At 32.4% G+C, this 22,235-nt stretch overlaps 3 protein-coding genes across 7 annotated transcripts; 2 read left to right on the plus strand and 1 right to left on the minus strand.

Annotated features, from left to right (window-relative positions):
- The first annotated feature begins 6,149 nt into the window (after positions 1-6,149).
- LOC110633343 (uncharacterized) lies at positions 6,150-10,668 on the plus strand. Its single transcript, XM_021781903.2, has 6 exons — positions 6,150-6,637; positions 7,306-7,965; positions 8,174-8,659; positions 9,192-9,364; positions 9,609-9,792; positions 10,106-10,668. The coding sequence occupies exons 1-6, from the start codon at positions 6,233-6,235 to the stop codon at positions 10,199-10,201; spliced, it is 2,004 nt and encodes a 667-aa protein (XP_021637595.2). The 5' UTR covers positions 6,150-6,232; the 3' UTR covers positions 10,202-10,668.
- A 90-nt stretch (positions 10,669-10,758) lies between these two features.
- On the minus strand, positions 10,759-12,862 carry LOC110633344 (aminomethyltransferase, mitochondrial). The gene is given in 4 exon segments (XM_058130469.1): positions 10,759-11,479; positions 11,807-11,943; positions 12,291-12,768; positions 12,771-12,862. Coding segments are annotated over 4 exon segments (1,305 nt in total). The 5' UTR covers positions 12,847-12,862; the 3' UTR covers positions 10,759-10,865.
- Positions 12,863-13,861: 999 nt separating this feature from the next.
- Positions 13,862-17,184, plus strand: LOC110633345 (uncharacterized). Of its 5 annotated transcripts, none has more exons than XM_058130464.1 (5): positions 13,862-14,098; positions 14,191-14,383; positions 15,683-15,841; positions 16,330-16,502; positions 16,826-17,184. In XM_058130464.1, exons 2-5 carry the CDS (start codon positions 14,267-14,269, stop codon positions 16,854-16,856), a joined length of 480 nt encoding a protein of 159 aa, XP_057986447.1. In that variant the 5' UTR covers positions 13,862-14,098; positions 14,191-14,266; the 3' UTR covers positions 16,857-17,184. The 5 variants fall into 5 exon arrangements, with proteins under 5 accessions (XP_057986447.1, XP_057986449.1, XP_057986448.1 ...); XM_058130466.1 differs by having other exon boundaries at positions 13,862-14,092; XM_058130468.1 differs by lacking the exons at positions 13,862-14,098; positions 14,191-14,383 and adding exons at positions 15,176-15,396; positions 15,475-15,580.
- The last annotated feature ends 5,051 nt before the right edge of the window (positions 17,185-22,235 follow it).

The following is a 22,235-nucleotide window of genomic DNA, read 5'->3' on the forward strand; positions in this document are numbered from 1 at the left end:
CAATTATTCTTAAGAAAATCTCTTAAATTAATTGCATCTCATGCAACTATTTAAAATTTCTTAAAATAATTGCCCCAATGGAGGGCTTATGTTATAATTACTTTAATTATAGCATTTCCAACTTAATCATTTGTTTGGAAGATTTTATAGCCATCCTAATTACTATTAAGGTCTCACTTTGCACATTATCCATTTAGCATGCATATATCATATAATTGCATACATTCCCATACATCTCATGCATTCATGGATAAGCAGTAAATATGGTATGATCATGGACTTTCTAAGGGATTCAATTCTGAGCCACCAAGAATTGAATCAGGGCATTCCTAGGTGCATTTCATTCATTCATTTTACAAGAGTTGCTGAAGGAGTACATAATCAACACTTGATTTTGAATTCCTCCCACTGGTCCCACCAATGCTCTTGACCTCCTTGAGCTTCTTGCAATCCAATATTACATAGTAATCCTTGGCATACCAAGGCGAATTTACAAGAACTTAAATAAATGAAATTACAACCCAAAAATATTACAAACTTAATAATACATGCCCAAAATAAATTAAAATAAATTAATTTACAATCTCAAAGAAACATAAAAGAAATAAATCCAATCACATTGGTCTTTTATAGTCCATGATCATCCATCATGCATATCACTATTTAACAATTAAATAAAACATACATTCTTAAATTAAATTGAATATCTCATATTCAACTTAAAATTCCAGATTTGAATATGATTCAAATAAATTTAAAAATTCAGATTTGAATCTCATTTAAACAAATTTAAAAATTCAGATTTAAATCACATTCAAACAACTTCAAAAATTCAGATTTGAATCTCATTCAAACATTTTTTAGAAAATCAGATTTGAATCACATTCAAATATTTTTTAAAAAATCAGATCTGAATTTTATTGAATCAATTTTAAAAAATCAGATTTAAATATGATTCAAACAACTTTAAAAATTCAGATTTGAATCTCATTCAAACAACTTTTAAAATTCAGATTTGAATCACATTCAAACAATTTTTAAAATTCTGATTTGAATCATAATTTAATTGTGTGATTAAAACAACTAATTAAACACTTTAATTAGTCAAAGAATAGGCCTTAGATCATACAACAATTGCAGAATTAAAAGCCAAACCTTGAATCACCCATGGAACCATTGTTGCCGCCACCAATGGTGGCTTCTCCATGTGTGACGCCACATCTCATGATCCAACCAGCAATGAATCTCTTGATCTCATGATCAAACACACAATTAAATTATATAATCAACAATCTAAATGGCAAATATAGTGGCTCTGATACCAATTGAAGGAGCGGAAGCGTGAAAAACACAAGATTATACCATTGAATTCAAAATTTTTCACCTAGGGTCACAAGCACCATGCAAGATTTATTTTTATCTATTTGATTTCAATGATAAACAACATATTAAAACTCTTTTAATATGTTTTTGGATCTGTATTTGCCATTTAAGATTTTAAAATTAATCAGATTAATTTTAGAACCCTAGATTAAATCAAGAACGATTACACTAACCTCTTGATGTGCCTTTGTGTCTGCGCCTTTGAGATTCGTCTTCAGGACACCAGATGTTGTCCCTCTAGCTTGTCCACACCAAGAACACCTATGGCAGCCCTTGAACAGCTTCTAAAGCCTTTTCTATTAATTAGAAATTCAAGTTCTGCCTTTTAAGAGATTAGAGATGCAAAGCAGACACTAGAAACAATGTCTAGTGTTCTTAATTCAAGAGATTGATGGCTAATCTCTTTGAATTGATGAGAGATGAAGAGAAATAGCTGGAGAGGCTCAAAGTGGCGTGACATATGAGAGGAGAGGCTGCTGGTTATGTTTTCTTTTCATAACCCCACTTAAATAGCTAGGTTAACACATTAAACCCTAGCCACATGTCACCTTTTGATTAGCTCTAGGTTTAAGTGACCCAATCACATTGTGCCAAGTGTCAAACCTATATTTAATCTTGATTTTAATCATCTTACATGATTAAAAATATTTGGCAAGCTTATGTGTTATGCCATGTGTCACCATCTCATGGTGCCACGTGTCACACCGCAAAATGACCAAAATGCCCTCGTGTCTTAATTTTGAGTTCTTAACCCAAAATAATTATTTTCTTCTTCTAATTAATTTATATCAAATATAAATTAATTAATTAATCTCTATTAATTAATTTCTCATCAATTAAATTCATATTTAAACACTTTAAATATAAATTTAATTTATACTACACATCCAATAATCTAGATTTGGTTTCAAGTCATGCTAGGGACTTTGCAATTTTATTGCAAACCAAATCTATTTAATTAATCAATTAAACTCTTTAATTAATTAATTAAATCATATTTAAATAGGTGATAACTTGTGTATGTGTGTGACTTACTAGGCTCATCACTACTTGGCAATGAGACATGATATCAACTCTTAATATCATCGAACTCTTTCTTACCATAAATGATTTCTCTAAATCATTTTATGAACCTCATAGACCATGGTTAACACCTAGCATAGCATGCCATGGCCACCCAATTAGTAATAAGATTTACCTTAAATGAACCTATAATCATATGTTACCATGCACTAGAATCTCTCTCATTACAAAATCCCAACTCAAAGTTGAGTCATGGTTTATGTCAAACTCCATTTGCTATGAATATTATGTTCTCTTTTAATTCCAGTTCTTGATTAAAAGATTTTTCTCATCGAAACTCTTTTACGAATAAATCTATCTGTCTGGCCAGAACTTGAAACATCAAGAACAATTAAATGAACATAGGATTTTAACTCTATTTACTTAGAGAACAGATTCCTTCTTGATCAACACCTACCTCCATATATAACTAGCAGAGCCAACACATGCCCATATACCCATACATAGTACAAGTATGAAAGCAGATCAAACTCAAACTACCTATATACAAGATAATCGTGCTATCTCGTGTCTAAAGATTATATGCATCGATATGATTTATGACAAAACATTGACAAGAGTAAACTCCATGTGCTTGTCATAAGTGTCACCGTTCGACCTACTTATCATTTATAAGTGCCTATCATGTTTGTTATATGGCATGAGACTCACCATTCCATCTTATTTATATCTCATATAAATAACTTGGGAACAAACATGAATACAATCTTTCTGGATAAGTCATGTCCTTATTATGAAGTATCCTCGATTGTGAACCTATTTATGATACTTTGTGCTAGAAATATTGTCACTCATATTCTTAACAACTTAAGAATAATATTTCTAACAAAATATCAATGGACCTTTTCTATTACACATAAATATATTATGTAAACGGAAAAGTGGAAATGCCTTTTATTAATAAAATATATACAAGATACATACTAAATGATATGCTCTAGGGCATACTACTAACACCCGATTTGGTTATTAAGTGGAAGTCCGAGCTGAGTTCTTCGCTGGCACCAGGTTGGATTTAAGAGAGCTGTATAGGGGATCAGCTCTCATATATTATGATTGATGTTACAGGGTGCGTGAGTGCTCCAAATTACCTTTTTGCTATTATGATGTGAAAATATTGTTGCTGTTGCATTTCACTTCACATGTTGCATTAGTTCTAGATAGTTATAGAGATTATGGTTAAAATTGATATTTTACTCTCTGAGTCGAACGCTCACTCCTGTTCAATATTTTTCCAGGCCACAAGAGTATATTTTTGAGGTTAACCTGCTTTTCTCCCTCGCAGGTCATTTATTTATGTTTGTGTAATTCTATAAACTCCTAGAATTTCCACATGTGTTAGAAAGTTTATTTAATTTGGGTCTGTAAACTAAATTATTATTGTGGACCTGTAAAATTATTATATGCATGTTTGATGGATTGGATGAGGGAGCTGAGCTCCCATTTATCTTTATGATGATATGAGTATGTGGAGGGTGAGCTGAGCTCCCCAATGGATTGTTTAATGTGTTTACAGGTCGGGTGAGTCAAAAACTCCCCGTTGGTAGGTCCATTTTATGGCCGGACTCTGTCCGGTTGGTTTCTTGAAATTGGGCCCAAATGGGTCCTAGAGTTGGGTAAATGAATAGTTAAGGCTTACTACGGGCCTCGGGGGCTTTAGGCTGGCCCAGGTCCTAGTGCCGGTCCAGCCCATAGGTTGGGTCGTGACATAATAAAAATAAAAAATTATTGAATAAATTAATAATTTTAAATAGATTAATTAAAAATGACAGTATATAAATAAAAACACTAAATAATTTATCAATCTATGAATTTAATTATTTTTAATTAAATTTATTTTTAAAATTGAAAATACTATAAAAAGTTTATGATTAAATTAATAAAATTATAAAATTTGATCAAAAGAAAAGTTTAAATAATTTTTTTTATTTAACATTTTAATTTTAAAAGGGTTTCCTTTAATCCTTCTCTTCTACTTATTACCAAAATATTAATATAAATACTCTCCATACAAGAAAAAAAAAAGAATTTAAGTCTCCAGATACTATTATTTACTCTATTATTTATTATTAATTATAAAAATATATTTTGTTGTTTAAATAATATTCAAATCCAAAGAATTTCCTATAGTGTACTCCTTTCGAGATTTCTAACTCTAACATTGACATGAGTGAAAGTGCTATTTATAATAGAATTCGGTACATGAAATTTATATATTTATATTTTAAATTTATAATGAGTCAAATATAATAAAATTTAATATTTTAATCTATTAAATTTCAATTAAATAATTTTAAATATAATTATTATCTATGACAAATTTAAGGTATTGGTAGGGACAATCACCCCTCAAAATTTTAAAATTTAATTGAAAATAGGTTGAATATGAATATATTTTTAATAAACTTTCATATCTAACCCTAAAAAATTTATAGTATATATTTAAAATATTTATATTCATTTATTGACCTAATTAAATAAAATTTTAATCAATTTATATTTTAAAAATTGAAAATTTATTTTTTCTTGGCCTAATTAAAATAAGAAATTAATAATTTATATTTTTTTAAAAATTCTTTTATGTAATAAAAAATAAAATTTAAAAACTCTCAAATTGTGAGTCAAACTAGCCTATTAGATTCAATTGCCAGACAATTTGCATTTGTCATTGGTCCGCTCTAAGTATAAATCCTGCGTCCGTCATTGATTATTATGTATATCTTTATTCATTTTTTTTCTGTTTTTAAAGATTTTTTCATGGTAATTAATAAAATAATTAAATACCTAAATTATAATAAAATTATTCATAATTTGATTAAATTATCCTTTAAAAAGTGACATATAAAAGTAAACAAAAGGATTAATCAATAGTATAGAGTAGTTTGAATTTTAATTTTAATTGGTAAATTAGTATCTTGTATTTCTATAAAGGGATTTTTTTAATTGGTGAATTTTTATAAATTTTTTGTTATTATTATTATTATTTAAGAAAATAATTTTATAACAATGATTTTTTTTATAAGAATGATTTTTTTTTTCATAAAGATAATGAATTTCTATTTTTAAAATGTTATATTGATTTATGCAATATTAGGGTGGAAATTAAAATTTTTATAAATTATTTAAGAATTATTTATGAGAAATTATTTATATTTTAAATTAAATAAAATTGAGAGTTAAAGTAGAAGAATATTAAAATTAAATAAAAGAATTTTTTTTTATTAATTTAAAATGAATAGTGTTAGAATTATGTTAGAATATAATTGATGTAAATTGAAATATAAAGAAAGATTTATTTAATTTATTCTAAATGAAATTATTTTATAAATTATAGTTTAGACAAATTAATAATTTAATAATTATTAGAAATTCAAATATGATATTATTTAATTTAAAATAAATGTTGGTATTTTATTTATAATTTTACTGAATTAAAATTTTTTAGGAATGTTAGATTTAAAATTTATATCAAATTGGAATTAAAATTGAAATTAAATCGAAATGATCTCAAATCCGACCGAACTCAACAACCACAATCATAAAAATAAGAACGAAAACCACTTTAAAACAACTAAAATGGGTGCCAAACTGTAATTGAACCGAAATCAATTTGAACCGTCTGCATCAGACCAATTTCAGTCCAAACCTCCGAAGGTCGATAAACCCGTTCTAACCCTTGCCGGGTCTACTTAAACCCTAGCTTCTCAATTTCTCCTCTCTAAAATCTCTCTTCCGAGTTTACTGGCTCCACTCACCAGTATCCAATATGGCGGACACTGTGCAATACCGGCTAGAACGCATGGTCGACGAGCTCGACGACTTAGAGAAGCGAGGACTGTTCACGCGTCGCGAGATAGCTGAGATCGTGAAGCAGAGGCGAAAGTTCGAATATAGATTGAAGAGACCGAGTCCACTTAAGCAGGACTACTTGGCCTACATAGAGTACGAGATTCAGCTCGACTCTCTTCGCCGCCTTCGAAAGAAATCTGTGTCGCGTGAGCTTAAAAAGAAGGGAAATAAGAAAATAAAGATGTCGGTGTCTGATTTTGCTGGCGTTTCGAGAATCGTCGACATTTATAGGCTTGCTGTAATGAGATATAAGGGAGATATTGGGCTGTGGTTTCGATATTTGGAGTTTTGTAGGGAGCGAAGGAATGGCAGAATGAAAAAGGTATACTTTTGTTTTACCCTGTTTGATTTCTGAGAAAGTATGTGTATTTAATGTTTTTCTTTTTGGTGTTTGGTTGTTGAGAAAGCGGGAGAAATTAATGGATAAGAAAAGAAAAGTTTTTGATTTGGAAGAAATCATATTATTTGTAGATTGTATTTAGCTTTAATAATGCATGGACTATTCCAGTTGTTAGATCAGTTTTGTATTAAAATTAATTGGCTATTAACTTGTATTGTTTGGAATGAAACTGTGTGTTTATCTCGTCAGTGTTTTCTGATGTTGTTTTCCTATGTAAACTACCTATAGAATATAGCCTAAAACTTCTGCTGATTATGTTAAGGGCCTCAATTGAACATCCAGAAATCCATGTTGTGTACTTGTGTTGCCAGCTTCTAAATCAATGTTCTTTTATGCACTGTCTTCGTAGTTTCTGGAAGCTGATTTTTGTTTCAGAGATGCTGTGGACATAGAATTTATTTGACCTTCTTGCTACTTCTACCGTCCAACTATATGGGCATTTATGACTTATAAGTTGATTTAGTTTTTTCCACTTTCTTCATGAAATTCATGTTATAAAGTGTTCTGATCGTTATGGGAGTTTTTTTAATTATTTTTTTAAAGTTTTTCATTTAAATTAAATCCTTTTTCTTTTGTCCTTCATTTTTTAGGTCCTGGCTCAATTAATTAGGTTTCATCCAAAGGTCCCAGGAGTTTGGATTTATGCTGCAGCGTGGGAATTTGACCATAACCTAAATGTTGCAGCTGCTCGTGCCCTCATGCAGAGTGGTTTGAGAGTGTGCCCAACTTCAGAAGACCTTTGGGTAGAGTATCTTCGGATGGAGCTCACATACCTTAACAAGTTAAAGGCTCGGAAGGTTGCCCTTGGAGAGGACAAGGGAACTCTGGTCCGTGATCATAGGGATGCTGATGAGCAACAGTGGAGAGAAGAAAATGATGGTGTGTTTATGTCACTGGATGAAGAAAAAGGAAATAGTAATGGATCAAATGTTAATATTGACGAGTCAGAGAAGAAAGTGGATTTGTTTGGAGAACAAGGTTTGAGCATTCTTCAGACTATCTATGGTGGGGCAATTGAAGCTCTTCCTTATAGTTTTGGCCTGAGAAAGCGGTTATTTGAGATATTGGAAGCAATAGAGTTGGCAGATTCAGAAGAAATGCGCAAGAAGATCCTAAGTGATATGAGGAAAAACTTCTCTGAAGATCCGGAATATTGGGATTGGCTTGCTAGGCTTGAAATGACTAATTTTAGAACTATGCAGGAGAATATTGAAGGTATCATGTCGACACAACTGCAAAAAGCAGTTCAGGTACACAATTGCAACTTAAGATTTCCTGATTAGTGCTTTTTTCTTTCGCTCAGTTTTCTTATTTATGGTTTCGGACAAGAATCTTATTGCAATGTGTATTTTTTTTTTTTTTGTGCCTTGAAGTTGAAATATAGGTATGCACATGATCTGAATGCTTTTCTTGCTCATTAGGAGCTAATGGTCACCCTTGATTCTCTGTAACGTGTAGGTTTATGAGGAGGCTTTGCAGTTTGTGCCTTCATCCATTATGTTTAAGCTATATATAAAGTTCTTTGCGGATGTTGCTTCCCCTAGAAAAGAAGAAGACCAACTCTTGGGATTATCCAATCATAAAGAAAAAGACCAACTCTCGGGATTATCCAATCATACTGAGGATTATATCTCTCGTATCTTGAGGGTATATGAGAAAGCTGAGACATTGGGATGCATTACTGAGGAACTTGCTTGTGAATATGTCTCATTTTACTTGCAACTAGGGAGACTAGATGAAGGAAAGAAGCTAGCAGAAAAACTATGTGGTGGAATACTTTCAGATTCAGTAAAATTATGGCTATTAAGGGCCTCTTTAGAAATTAGATATTTTACAAATAATACTCCTGGACCAACTAAGGATGATCTACAATCCATCTTTGAACTCCTTAGAAGTGTGTTGAGAAAAGTGTCAGTAACAGAAGCTGAGGACTTATGGGTACTGGTATGTTTCTATACTCCTGTAATTTTACCATTTCTACTGGCAAAGTTATAGATTGTGTGACTAATTAATCTGCTTTCATTTTTACCTGCCCTTACTGCTGCTATTTCTTTTGCCCATCAGAGATATCTGTTAAAACATGCATCATTTTCTCTATTAGTATTTGCTTAGTTACAATACAAGATCGAAGAGGCTTGTAACCCTTCAAATAAATAGCAAAGGTTATTTTTGGGTGAAATTGAAGTCGTCTTTTAAATTTTGAGGCTTTTTATTTTTTATATTTATTTTCCTGCAATTGTAATGTTGTCTCTTCTCTTCATCCGGTGCCTGATGGATTGAAATGTGCTGTAGATCCTGAGTCAATATTATTATGAATATGATTAAGCATTTATTCTTTTTGTAGAGACCATTTATGGCTTGATTAATCTACATTGCCTCTTAATTGCATGAGATTATTTTCAATGTCAAGGAATTCTAGAAACAACTGAAAGTTTGAAGTTTCATGCCAAGCTTTAACATAAATCTGGTACTGCAGGCACTCAAGTTTTTTGCAATGGAAAAACATTATTTTGACAAGCTGGTTGAGATGGCGTTCACTGTTGTAGCTAAACATGGTGGCAGTGATAATGGATTCTCCCTCCCATGTGCTCTTGTAAATTTTATTCTTCAGAAGGATGGAATTCAACATGCAAGAGAGACTTATAAGCGGTATGTTAGCAAATTATTAAAGAAAATTCTTTGTATAGAGCCTGCTCAAGGTCTTTGTTAACTGCACAATGGTTCGTGATACACTTTAAGTAGCATTTCAAGTTACTTGGGTAAAATTATCCATTTGAGGTTTTGTTTGTTGCACTATATGTGAAAACATCAAATATTTTAAATCTGTAATGAACAAGTTGTTTTTTTCCACCACTAACTGGAAGCATCTTAACCATCTCTGTTTCAATTGCAGGTTTCTTGCCTTGCCACATCCAGGTCTTGCTTTATACGAAAATTGCATCGACTTGGAAGAGAACCTTGCATCCATTGGTAATAAAAATTGTCTTGGAAATGTCCGAAAAATATATGAATCTGCACTTGCAACTCACGTCCAAAATTTGAGATTGTGGCGAGGTTACTATGCCATGGAGGTTAAGGTGATTTCTACTTTTATTTACTTTCTTTAAGGTATACATGTGTATTTCTTTTCACTGTCCATACCACCCTTCTCCCAAACAAAAGGCACTCATATATTATGACATACTTCATGAGCTTCTCCAGAAAGTGGACTGACCATTCCAAGGAATTCATCCTGTCCTAATATGTGCTTTAGACCCAATCATGGTTTGATTTGGAATTAAAATCGAACAATTCTATGATACATATCAACATTTGATGCATTATTTTCAAACCTACATGTCATTCGATTGAGTGAGTATACTCACAAATGTCAACATGCTACTTTTACAGCTGGGAACATCAGAAACAGCTAATGCTGTCTATTGGCGTGCAAAGAAGACACTTAAAAACTTTGCTGAATTTGCTGCTGCTCCAGTTTTGTCATAATACACAAACTGCGTTCAATTTTGGCCTTGATACAAATATCTTGAATTATTTTTTCAACTGCAGTGGAAACACATAAGATCAGAGATGGCAATGATAGTTTGTTTCGAATTCGGCAAATGCATTTCTACATTTTCTGGGTTTGGTGAATGTCAAAAAGTTTTGATGCCAAAGTGATTCTCAGAATGCGAGCGGTGGACTGGGGGTTATTGCAAGACCCAATTCATATTAGGCAGGCCAGTAATTGGTAGATTAAGATAAATTTTAGTTTGATTTTAATTTCGAATTAAATCAATTTGGTTCCGGCCAGAGCTGACCGTGGCCATGCCAATGCTAAAATAGTTGGAACAGAATATGATGTAATCACCGATCAGATCACCCTCATGACATAAGCTCATCGGAATTTTTCTGAAGTGGGGGGTAAAATCTTGCACGACTCGTATACGTATATAATTTATATTTGAGGTCTCCACGCTACATCTTCCAAATTTAGTCAGTTGAAAAATCTCATTTTTAAATGATCCTTATTGCGCAGTTGGAAATCAGCTCTGCCTGGAACGTGTTAAAGAAATAAATATTATTATCGTGATATGAGATTTCTTTTAAAATAATCATAAATGAGGTTCTTACAGAGAAAAGATGGAGGTTTCTTTGAAAGTAATCGAGTTTAACAAAAAACAAGTGATAGCAGGAACTGATTAGAAAAGCAAAGAGCTGAAGCACCAAAGATGGGTATGGATGGCTTGTAATATTTTGTTGGTACAAATGGCATTTTTGTGACAACTCCATCATAGGCCTTCCCTCGTACCGCTAGCTTAACTTTAGTGCCTGCCTTGTGGGATCCTGATTTCACATACCCCATGGCAATGTTCTTCTTCAGGCATGGACTAAATCCTCCACTGGTGATTTCTCCAGTGTTTGTTCGTTTTTCATCCTGAATCTCACTGTGCGATCTAGGAGGTGGACCAGAAGAGGTAAATCCTGCACGCCTGATTTTTAGACCCTCTGCAAGTTGCTTAAGTATTATCTCAGCACCCAGAAAGCCACCTTCGGCTTTTCGTCTTTTACCTATGGCCCAAGTCAATCATGCTTCTACTGGTGTTATGTGTTGTTCCATGTCATTGCCATATAAACACAGCCCAGCTTCAAGTCGAAGGCTGTCTCGTGCTCCTAACCCTGTCAGCCTTACTTTTCCTTCAGATTTTTCTAAGATTGCTTTTGCTAGATCCACAGCATTCTCTGAAGGAACTGAGATTTCAAATCCATCTTCACCAGTGTACCTGAAAAAAATCAGCAAAGAGACAAATAATCCATTTTTCACTGGCCAGAATGTATGCAAAATCATTAAAAGAAATGGAGGAGAGCTGGAAAGGAAGGGAAAACTGAGTAAACAGTAAGTTAAACATAAAAGCTGTGGATGATATTCAGGAGCTCAGGAACATGCATCCACCAGAGAACTATTCTTGATAAATATAAACATATGGTCTTAGCTGTATGTTGCAGAAATCAAGTTAAAGCCTCTTGCACACTGCCATGTGAGATAGATTTGCTAATTAAGGACATCCAGAAAAGGGGTGATATATGAGGAAGAGACTAAAATATCATTCCCTGTCCAAGTGAGAAAGCAGTGCGATCCGTTAATTTCTAGCATACGGAACTCCCCAAAGTATATCTTGCTCAAATCCTCTATTGTCAGATGTTGAAGAACTGGAGCAGCAAGAGGACCCTGCACCACAAGAATAAGGCTAACTTTTTATAAATGCCACTAATAAGAGATACTTGAATAATTAAAAAAACAAGCCCTAATTTTCTATCTCCTTGCAGTTTGAACACCATTTTATTCTGATAATCATAGCAGTTTCGATTGAAACTTTTAATGGCCAACTACAGTGAACATTGTATCTCACAATCATTCTCTCAGAAAAGTTTGTGTACTAAAAGAAGATGTGAAAGAAGAAAAGAAACAGAGAAAAGCAGGCATGGAAGGAAATGACAAAATCAATACAGTCAAAATCAAATCTTGAACTTGCGCATACACGTAGAAAATGTCCAAGAAAAAACCTGAAAGAACTCGGTGAATATAAGTATTCACCTGAAAAGCAAGAGAGATCTTTCATCATGGATGTGCCATGAGACATTACCACCTTTTGCCTTGAATGCCTTCATATGCTCCTCAATGTGAGCCAGATCCTTATCCCTACACCCTGCATTCACAAGTAAGTACATGCGATCATTCGTCACCTTGGTGATCACTGAATCATCAATTGCTCCTCCTTTCTCATTTGTGAAGACAGTTAGGGTCGCAGTTCCTGCTGCAAGCCCAGCAACATCAGCAATAACAAGCTTCTCAAGAAAAGGAACACAGTCCTTTCCTATGAGGCTCAGCCCGCACATGTGGGAGACATCAAAGAGGCCACCATGTTCTCTACAATTTATAGTAGAATCCATGATCGAGTCCTTATACTGAATGGGAATACTCCATCCAGCAAATGGCACCATCTTCCCACCATAAGCAATGTGGAAGTCATAAAGAACAGTCTTTTTAAGATCAGCTTCTAAGCCAAAGTACCACGAGTGACAGCCTTCTTATCAGCCTGAGCAAGACGGCGGGTGATTGATTGACCAAGTTGCCACAGACCTCCTCTCATTTTCTAAGATGAATACGTCTGTTCAAAACAATGTCTGAAAATCCGTTAGATGCAGCTAGCATTCGCAAGAATCAGCAGGTGAAAAATGCAGAATAGCAGTTGGATTTTGATCATTAAGTATTGATGATATAGACAAGCCATGAAGAGAGAAATGAAAAGGAAAAAGGGTTACAAACATGTTAAATGTGTGTGAAAAAGATAAGAGTACATAGAAATAGTAGAAAATTGCAGGCTTAATACATGCCAATGGCTTTATCCATAGCAAAGGTAGCAAATTTATTACTAGCAACAAGCAAAAACGTTCATGGAAGTGAATCATGCCACTCCATAGTACAACAGAGAGCAGACCATTTGATGGCAAAAATATTGGTACTCTAGCAAGCAATCAATCATCTTTCTGATAGAAAAATTATCACTAATTATTTAAAACGACCTGAATAACATTCTTTGCACTGTAAAATGATAAGTCATGGCGCATCCCGGCATCTTAACAGAAATCAACAAATTATAACATCTCTTTGACAAACTGCTAACTAATACAATCTCAAAAATCAGCATCGACCTGATCACTGAGGACATAACAATTTCAAAACGTAAAAATGTCATTGAACAATTCATAAAAAAATAAGGGTATTGGCCAAGGACAAATAGAGTGTTCATCTAGATCTCATTTCCCAGCTCTGCAATCAGCATCCAATCAGACAATCACAAAATCTTATTGCAAATGAAAGACTACAATTTTGAAGACAAGTCGTGTAGCAATGAAGCCATGAACAAAGAAAGGACAACAAAGAGAGAGAGAGAGAGAGAGAGAGAGAGAGAGAGAGAGAGAGAGAGAGAGGCTTACAGGGGGTGGAGGTGGTGTCGTTCAAAAGAAAGCAAATCTGAGTAGAGCCTTACAGAGCATCCCATTATCCCAGCTCTGGCGTAGATAAAGGATTAAGAAATAGAAAGACCCAGTTTTTATATGTGCAGGCCATAAATATTTTATTCTTTTTAATTGAGAGGGATGTTTGTTTTGGTGGGTAATGAGTGGGTGGAGGAGGGTTTATAACAGCCACTGCCCGCCAAAACTCCAACGGCAGTGAGTGGTGTTAGGATTTGGTGCTTTTAAGCAACCCAATCTCTTTCCTGTATTTTTATTGTGCAGGTTTTACTCATATGTACCATGTTTCGTCACTACTTCTACAATCTGACGGACGGCAGTCACGACAAACAATCTCGGTTGCCGTGGATCCTATCCAAGGTTTTGGTAGGTCCTGAACTCACTGGATGTACCAATATGATTAGCTATTCCAATTAATTTTCATACTTAAATTCAAGAATCATACGGTACCGCTTCAGATGCTAAAGCGACACCTTTGGTTGGAGCCCGGCAATCATCGAGAGAGCGAACCAGGTGGTCACGCAAAATCCGAAAATGACCACGCTTTCACCCCATATAGCGATTCTCATTATAGCCAGAAAATTTCTTTGGAATCCTTTCATTCCAATCTCTGGTACCCATTTGCAAAAAATTCGTGGCCTGGAGGTAACGGTAAGATTCTTTTGCTTCTACTCATCTCTTTCATTCTCTTCCTCGTTGCTAAGTCTCTCCTCCCATCCCATCCAGGCTCTAATGACTTCGTCTAAATCCAAATGAGGTAAATCCTTTTTTTATTCTATCAAGTATCTTACTTTGTTTCAGTTAATGATTTGATTAGATTGAGAAATTTGTGGGTTTTTATTTATTTATTTATTTTTTTATTGATTGGCTTTATGTTCATAATCAATATCTGTTTAGTTGCTCAGAAACTTAAGACGGGGGAAAAAAGAGAAGGAAAACTATGTTCTACTGAATTTAATTTTTTTACTCTGTCCATGCGAATCATATGACAAATTTAGGCTCCATCTCCTAATAATTCTACATGGGGCAACTGATTTTATTTTTCTTGCTTTAAGAAATCAATGAGAAGTAAATTATAATGTTAAGATTTACTATACCAATCAGAAACTGTCATTTGGTTATTTACTTAGTTAGCAATCAAGATTATGCATTCCTACTAGCAGCTGTGTAAGTGTGGATAGGATGCAAAGCGTGGACAGCAAATAGAATGTTAATAGCAACATCTCTCTCTCTCTCTCTCATCTTCTTCCTCTTGGGTTCTCCCTTTTTTATAGGAAGGATGTAAAACACATAACAATGACTGTGTTTGTGTAATGGATCTAGTGGTGTTTTGGAATTGGATTCTACAACTATGTTTCTTTGCATAATGTGGTGTTTGTATTCCATTTTTGCCAAGGTAATGATAGCATGGTTCAACCATGGTAATGGTCTATCTCTCTGGAGGCATTAGCCAGTGCCACAACTATCCAGGCATTAACAAACTCCATGATGCTCCTCCATGCAAGAGTACCCGTGCCAATTCCTTGACTACTACCGTAGTCTCCCCTAGCCTTTTATGCGTTCCATGTAATCACGTAGTTCAGAATTCTGCTCTTTCTTGGAGTGGACGTGGCCTGCTTAGGACCCATCCTGTACCACAACGTGTGGCTTCAAACAGATGGCTGGTGAGCAGAGGAGGGTCAGGGCTTCTTTTCATTTTGGGTTGATTGAACAACTTAAGGCCTAATTTTCAACGATTACAGTGTCGATAACATGATTCTGTTTCACCTGATGATGAGTACCGTTCATCTCGGAATATAGCAGTCAGTTTGTTTAGGCGATACAGGAATGTCATTGAGCGTGAAGGAGGTGACAACCTAAAAGTATATTCAGCAATTTGCTCATGCCTGTCAAAGTGTGACACTTATTTGATGCCATTTCCAAGTAACATGTTTGACTGATGTATTTTAGGAGCTCATCAATGCTGGGGTGAATGCATATGCTCTTGGCTGCACTGATGAAGGATTGTGGAAGGAACTCAATGCAATGAAAGAATCTGGTGTTGAAATTGAAGCACTGCAGAATTATGGAGGAAGCACCAGTGTCAAATCTAAGATTTTTGCGAAGGAGGTTAGTCAGTCCTACATAGTTTGATGCATTACGTCACATATGCTTCAATAAGAAGGGACAAATTGGTACATTAAAGGCCTTAAAATAAGTTAATGCTCCTCAAGTTCAATATGGTTATCCTTAACCTGTAGTCAACCTTTATGTATCATCAGTCATCTCAGTCCAAATGCTTCAGCCTTAGTTTGAATCTGAAAGATCTATAAAGGGAAGGAAATGCTGATAAATTTTTATCAAGTATTATTGTATTTTCTTTCTTTTTCAGATCTAAAATGAATTTCAAGAGAATAATCCTATAAGGTTTTTCTTTGCCTGCATCTCTTTTGTAATTTTCTCAACTTTCTGTATCCCTTTTTTATATTTCATCACTAAAGACTTATTTATGGCTATTAAGCAAGTAATATCTATCATGATTATAAGTTATTAGCTCATTATGAAAACTGATGACAGTCTAAGATGCAGAACTGTGTGGTATCTATCCCGTGGTGCAGGTTGATGAATGTATTCTGTGGTTGAGCATCATATTCTTCACAATCTTGTGTACACCACAACCAACTATAGTCAGATGGTCATCTACACCTCCAGTAGCAGATGAAGTACTGCTTCAGTGGAAATGTTTTTGTGCTCTAATTGCAAATGCATACTATATGAGGGGAATGGCGTGGTGAGGCCCTTTTCATTTCATTGTGGCTGTTTTTCCAGTTGTTGGTAGAAGACTATTTGATATCAAGCATAGATGCAGTTTATAAAAAGTTAGGTTGTTGAGCAAGTCACTAATGTCATCATGAATACAAAATGTTAAACTAATGCTTCTTTTAGAGAATACAATGTAGAAGTACCTACTAATTAGTCTAGTATCAGTATTGCTCAATGGCATCTAGAATTGTTTCCTAATGGAATTGCAATGTTAAATCATTAATGCTGTTGATGATTTAATATTGACTAATATTGTGTGCTGAGCCTTTCTCTTTGTTTTGATTGCCAAAGGCTTCCTGTGAAGACTCTTCAGCTAGAGTAAATGGCAGTTGTCGGACGTGCTGAGGAGCCATCAATTGTTGCCAGCCGAATGCGATTAGTGTTTAGCACCCTTGAGGTTAGAAAATTCTTGTCACTATAATGATTAGAAATTCATAAAAAACAAGTTTGATTAACAAAGACATCTATGCTGAACTCAAAGACCCCCATGTTTTTTCGACTTTGGGTAAAAGAGCATTGTCTCTTTTAGTGATATATTTTATTTTAGTGATAGTCCATGTATGCATATATATATCAAGAGTTGTATGCTGGTGGTTGTACATGACATAATCACATTTCTCTAATCACATTTCTCTCTGCTGTTGCTGCTCCTGTAAAAATTACAATATTAATGTCATTTTGATTGTCCATATGCTTGTACAGGTAGTAAGTCCACAGTGGCCTAGAGTCTAGTCTCATTCTTTAACTAGCATAATGCCCATGGATAATTTATAATTTATATTTTTTAATTTAAATTTTAATTATTTTTTAAATAAGATAAATTATTATTATTAAATTAATTCTAAATTAAAATTTATCTCTTATTTAATTTAATTTGAATAAATTTTTATCTATTATAATAATAAATTTTTAATTAATTTATAGTGTAATTAATTAAAATACTTATTTAATTTTTTTTATACATATATTAATAGTGATTTCTATAATTATTTCGTTTAAAATATAACAAAAATACTTTATTCAAAAAATAATTTAAATATTATAAAATTTTTATATTGTATTTCATAATTTATATAAACTGATGTTTATTTTTTATAAATTACAAAAAATACCTTAGATTAATGAGAAAATAATATTATTTTAAAAATATATAAATATAATATTTTTTATTAATATAATAAAAAATATTAAATTATTAATAATGAATTGAATTATTTAATTTTAATAATAATAAAAATATATAACATTATTATTAATTAAAAATAACATTCTATTATATTATTTTTTAAAAAATATTATATCTAAGTGTAAATTTTTTTTATTAATATGATATATTTTTTATAAAATAATTCTTTGACAAAAATATTATCACTTCATATAAATTTATGATAATAAAATAAATACATTTTATAAAAATTAAAATTTTAAAATATTATCATTTTCTATTAATATAATAAATATTAAAAATACATACTATTTTTTAAAAGACAGATTTTATAATTTTAATACGATAATTTTTTTTTAATCATCTTTATTTGTAACTAAATTTTGATGCAATCATATTTGTAATTTATCTTTAAAATTCTACTTCTATATAAAAATATAGTTTGATAGATAATTTATGCATAAAAATATAGATATTTAATTAAAATTCAAAAATAATTCTATTAAAAATTAATAATAAAAAATATGGATAATCAAAATATTAGTTATAATTGCATTAGATATATAATTATAATACAATAAAATATTCAAAATTTTAAGAAATGTTAAATAAGAAATTTATAAAAAAATTAATAATTAAATACATATTAATTAAATATATTTAAATAAATAAATTTTGAGAATGATAAGTAATAACTTTTGAAAGAAATAATAAAAAAATAGCGCAATTCGAAAAAGAATTGAGAGTGTTTAGGTGAAATGAAAATATTTGATAAAAGGAAAATATTTGATGTGTATCACATGTCTTATATGATATATTATATATAGATAAATAAATAAAAATTATTAAATAAGAAATTAATTTATAATTAAATATTATTTAATTAAAAAAAGATAGCAAAAGTTTTCAAATTTAATTTTTATAATAATAAAATATTTCTTATTTACTTGGCCGTTTCAATTGAATAGCCATAAGTTGACTATAATAATAATAATAATAATAATAATAATAATAATAATAATAATAATAATAATTAATTTTAGAAAAGTGAAATAAAAAGAATATTAAATTATTAACATAAAAAATAATACATACTAATAATAAATAAGTCATATTTTATTTTTATAACTTTTTATATAGATTACACTTTTTATATCTCAAATTTTTTAACAAAAATTTCACAATAAAAATAATAGAAAATATAACAATGCAACAAAAGTGTTTATTAAAGATATGAAATAATTTAAAATTAATTAAATTATATGATAGTTGATTATGAGATAATAAATTAATAACCAATTTTTTTTAATCTAATGACCATCAATGACATTTTTATTATTATTATTATTATTATTATTATTATTATTATTATTATTATTATTATTATTATTATTGAGGATTACATGTGGTAAATGATATTTTTACATAAAAAAATTTATAAAAAATAATATAAATAATTTTTAAATATTACATTTAATCATGAAAAATTTTTATTTTTAAAAATCAAAATTTAAAGAAAAAGATAATTTAAATTATAAATGTTAAGATAGTATTGTAAATACTAACGATAACTAAAAGATAAATAAAAAATTAAATAATTATTAGCATAAAGATATTATTTATGATTGATTATGAGATCATAAATTAATTGTCAATTTTCTTTAAATTAATGGCTATCAATAATCTTATTATTATTATTATTATGGAGGGTAACATGTAGTAAATAATATTTTTACATAAATGAATTTATAAAAAAATAATTTAAATAATTTTTAAATATTGTATTTAATAATAAAGGTCTTAATTTTAAAAAATCAAATTTAAAAAATAATAATTTAAATATAAATGTTAAGGTAAAAATAATAATTAAAAGAGAAATAAAAAAATTAAATAATAATTAATATTTACAAAATAATATAAATAATTTTTAAATATTATATTTAACTACAAAAAGTTTTAATTTTTTTAAAAAATAAATTTTGAAAGAAATAATTATTAAAATAATAATTGTTAAGATAGTATTGTAAATAATAATAATAATAATAATAATAATAATAATAATTAAAAGAAAAATTAGAAAATTAAATAATAATTAGTATAAAAGAGAATATTTATAGAATGTGACACGTAGTAATCTTTTCAAGAAAAGTGTTATATAACACCCCTAATTTTTAAATTTATTATTTTTGGGTAAATATTGATATTTTAATTTTATTTAAATTTTAGGAAATTATTTGAAATTTTTCGAATTTTCGAAATCGGATTTGATTTTCCGAAAATATAAACTTTGATGATTTTTAAAAATTAATTTAAAGATCACGTGGCAAAACTAAAAATATATTTGGAGTCTACAAATTTTTCTGAGTTTTCTGAAATTTTTTTCGAAATTTTTGAACCTTGTTTTCGGTCCCAAGGCAGAGTAAAAATTCAAAATTTTGTATCCTGAATCGAACCGGCCAAATTGAACGGAACCTGATCGGACCGATCGAATCGGGCCGGCTCCTTTTTTTTCTTCTTCTTCTCCTCTCCCGCGCGCGTTCTCCTTCCTCTCTCTCTCTCTCTCTCCCGTTTTCTCTCTCCTCCCACCCCAGCCCGCCGGCCAGCCGCCTCCCTCGCCACCCCAGGCCGCCGGCGCACCTCCCCAACCGCCCCAGCTCGTCGGTTGCCGCCTGGAGCGCCGGCAAGCGTCGCACAAAGCGACGCGATGCGACGCGCCCGCGCGACCCTTCGCCTTCCCAGCCGAAATCCGGCCGATCCGGCCACCAATCGGATCGAGTCTTATGTCTAAATCCATCTACTCGTTGAGAGCTTTCCATAGACACCAAGAACACCGAAATTCATCGAGTGGTTTGTCCAATTTTTGCCCGGGAAGTTTTAGCCCATTTTAAATTTTGGGCTAGATTTCTCGCAAACCGTGAACCCCACGAGAAAACCGAGAGTACTAGAGCACTCCACTCGTCGAGAGCTTCGCGACAATATAAATTTCAAAATTTTCCGACACCGTTTTTCGGTGGGTCCCACGGAACTTCGCAGTGTTTTCCGAGCATTTAATGAGCTTAGAAAATTCCATAAAATTTATGTACTAACCCCCGTGTTGTGAGCTTCGTGTAGGTATCTTCAATTCGCGGAAATTCGACAGTTGTCCTGGTCTGTGAATTTCCAGCTAGACAGATCGGCCACCGAAAAGGTCTCCGAATTGGATCGAGATTTTGGCTACCCCACCATTGTCTGATGTCTCGAGCGCGTCCCCTATGTCGGAATCGGCATAGGTAAACCCGAACTTTACTTTTTCGTAATTTTCTAGTGCTTGAATGGGATTAAAAATCCGTAAAATATTCGTGGTAGCTCAGAAAATTATGATTCTTTTTTTCAATAGCCTAATAATATTGCTAAGGACCGCGAGGCAAAGTTTTAGAATTTTTAGAGCTTATTTGGGCAGTTTTTGCAAAAATGATCAATTATAAGGACTAAACTGTAAATTTACATATTGTGATCTATGACTGTTTGGATGGGCCCAGGAGGGGCTGTGTGATATGATTGAGTTGTGGGTGTATGGTTGGTGAATATAGAAGTGCATTTTGAGCCTTTTTGCAGGTTGGGTAGGTCCTAGATATAGAGGAGACTCTGCCGGATTTTCGGCACGACTTAGGACGTATTTGGTCTTTTCTTAAGTTTGTATTGAGTCAAATTTATTAAATAATTGTAATAAAATTGTCAGGTGAGCCAGATGACCTTCTTTCACCGCCACAAGAATCACTGTCAAGTCTGTGAGTAAAATATTAATTTTAATTGTAATTTCGATATTATTATATGTTCAAGCATGCCCATGCATCACTTATATGTATATATTTATGTAGTTAAACTCTAGGCACGATTTATGTTGCATTCATAACTGTTTAAGTGCCATGGATGTTATTGTGGTAATTTGGAGCAGTGTGCGTGCGTTGGCGTGCGTGTGATGTGGTGTTGGCTATGGATAGGACGGGTAGACACGGCTTGAGATCTTCGCTGGGACCCGGTCCTTCGGGGTAGACATGGCTTGAGTTCTTCGCTGGGACCCCGATTTGGTTATTAAGTAGAAGTCCGAGCTGAGTTCTTCGCTGGCACATATTGGATTTAAGAGAGCTGTATAGGGGATCAGCTCCCATATATTATGATTGCTATTACTGGGTGTGTGAGTGCTCCAAATTACCTTTTTGCTGTTATGATGTGAAAATATTGCTGATGTCGCATGCCCATGCATCACTTATATGTATATATTTATGTAGTTAAACTCTAGGCACGGTTTATGTTGCATTCATAACTGTTTAAGTGCCATGGATGTTATTGTGGTAATTTCGAGCAGTGTGCGTGCGTTGGCGTGCGTGTGATGTGGTGTTGGCTATGGATAGGACGGGTAGACACGGCTTGAGATCTTCGCTGGGACCCGGTCCTTCGGGGTAGACACGGCTTGAGTTCTTCGCTGGGACCCCGATTTGGTTATTAAGTAGAAGTCCGAGCTGAGTTCTTCGCTGGCACATATTGGATTTAAGAGAG

Source organism: Hevea brasiliensis, chromosome 11 (assembly GCF_030052815.1).
Source record: "Hevea brasiliensis isolate MT/VB/25A 57/8 chromosome 11, ASM3005281v1, whole genome shotgun sequence".
Classification (NCBI taxonomy): domain Eukaryota; kingdom Viridiplantae; phylum Streptophyta; class Magnoliopsida; order Malpighiales; family Euphorbiaceae; genus Hevea; species Hevea brasiliensis.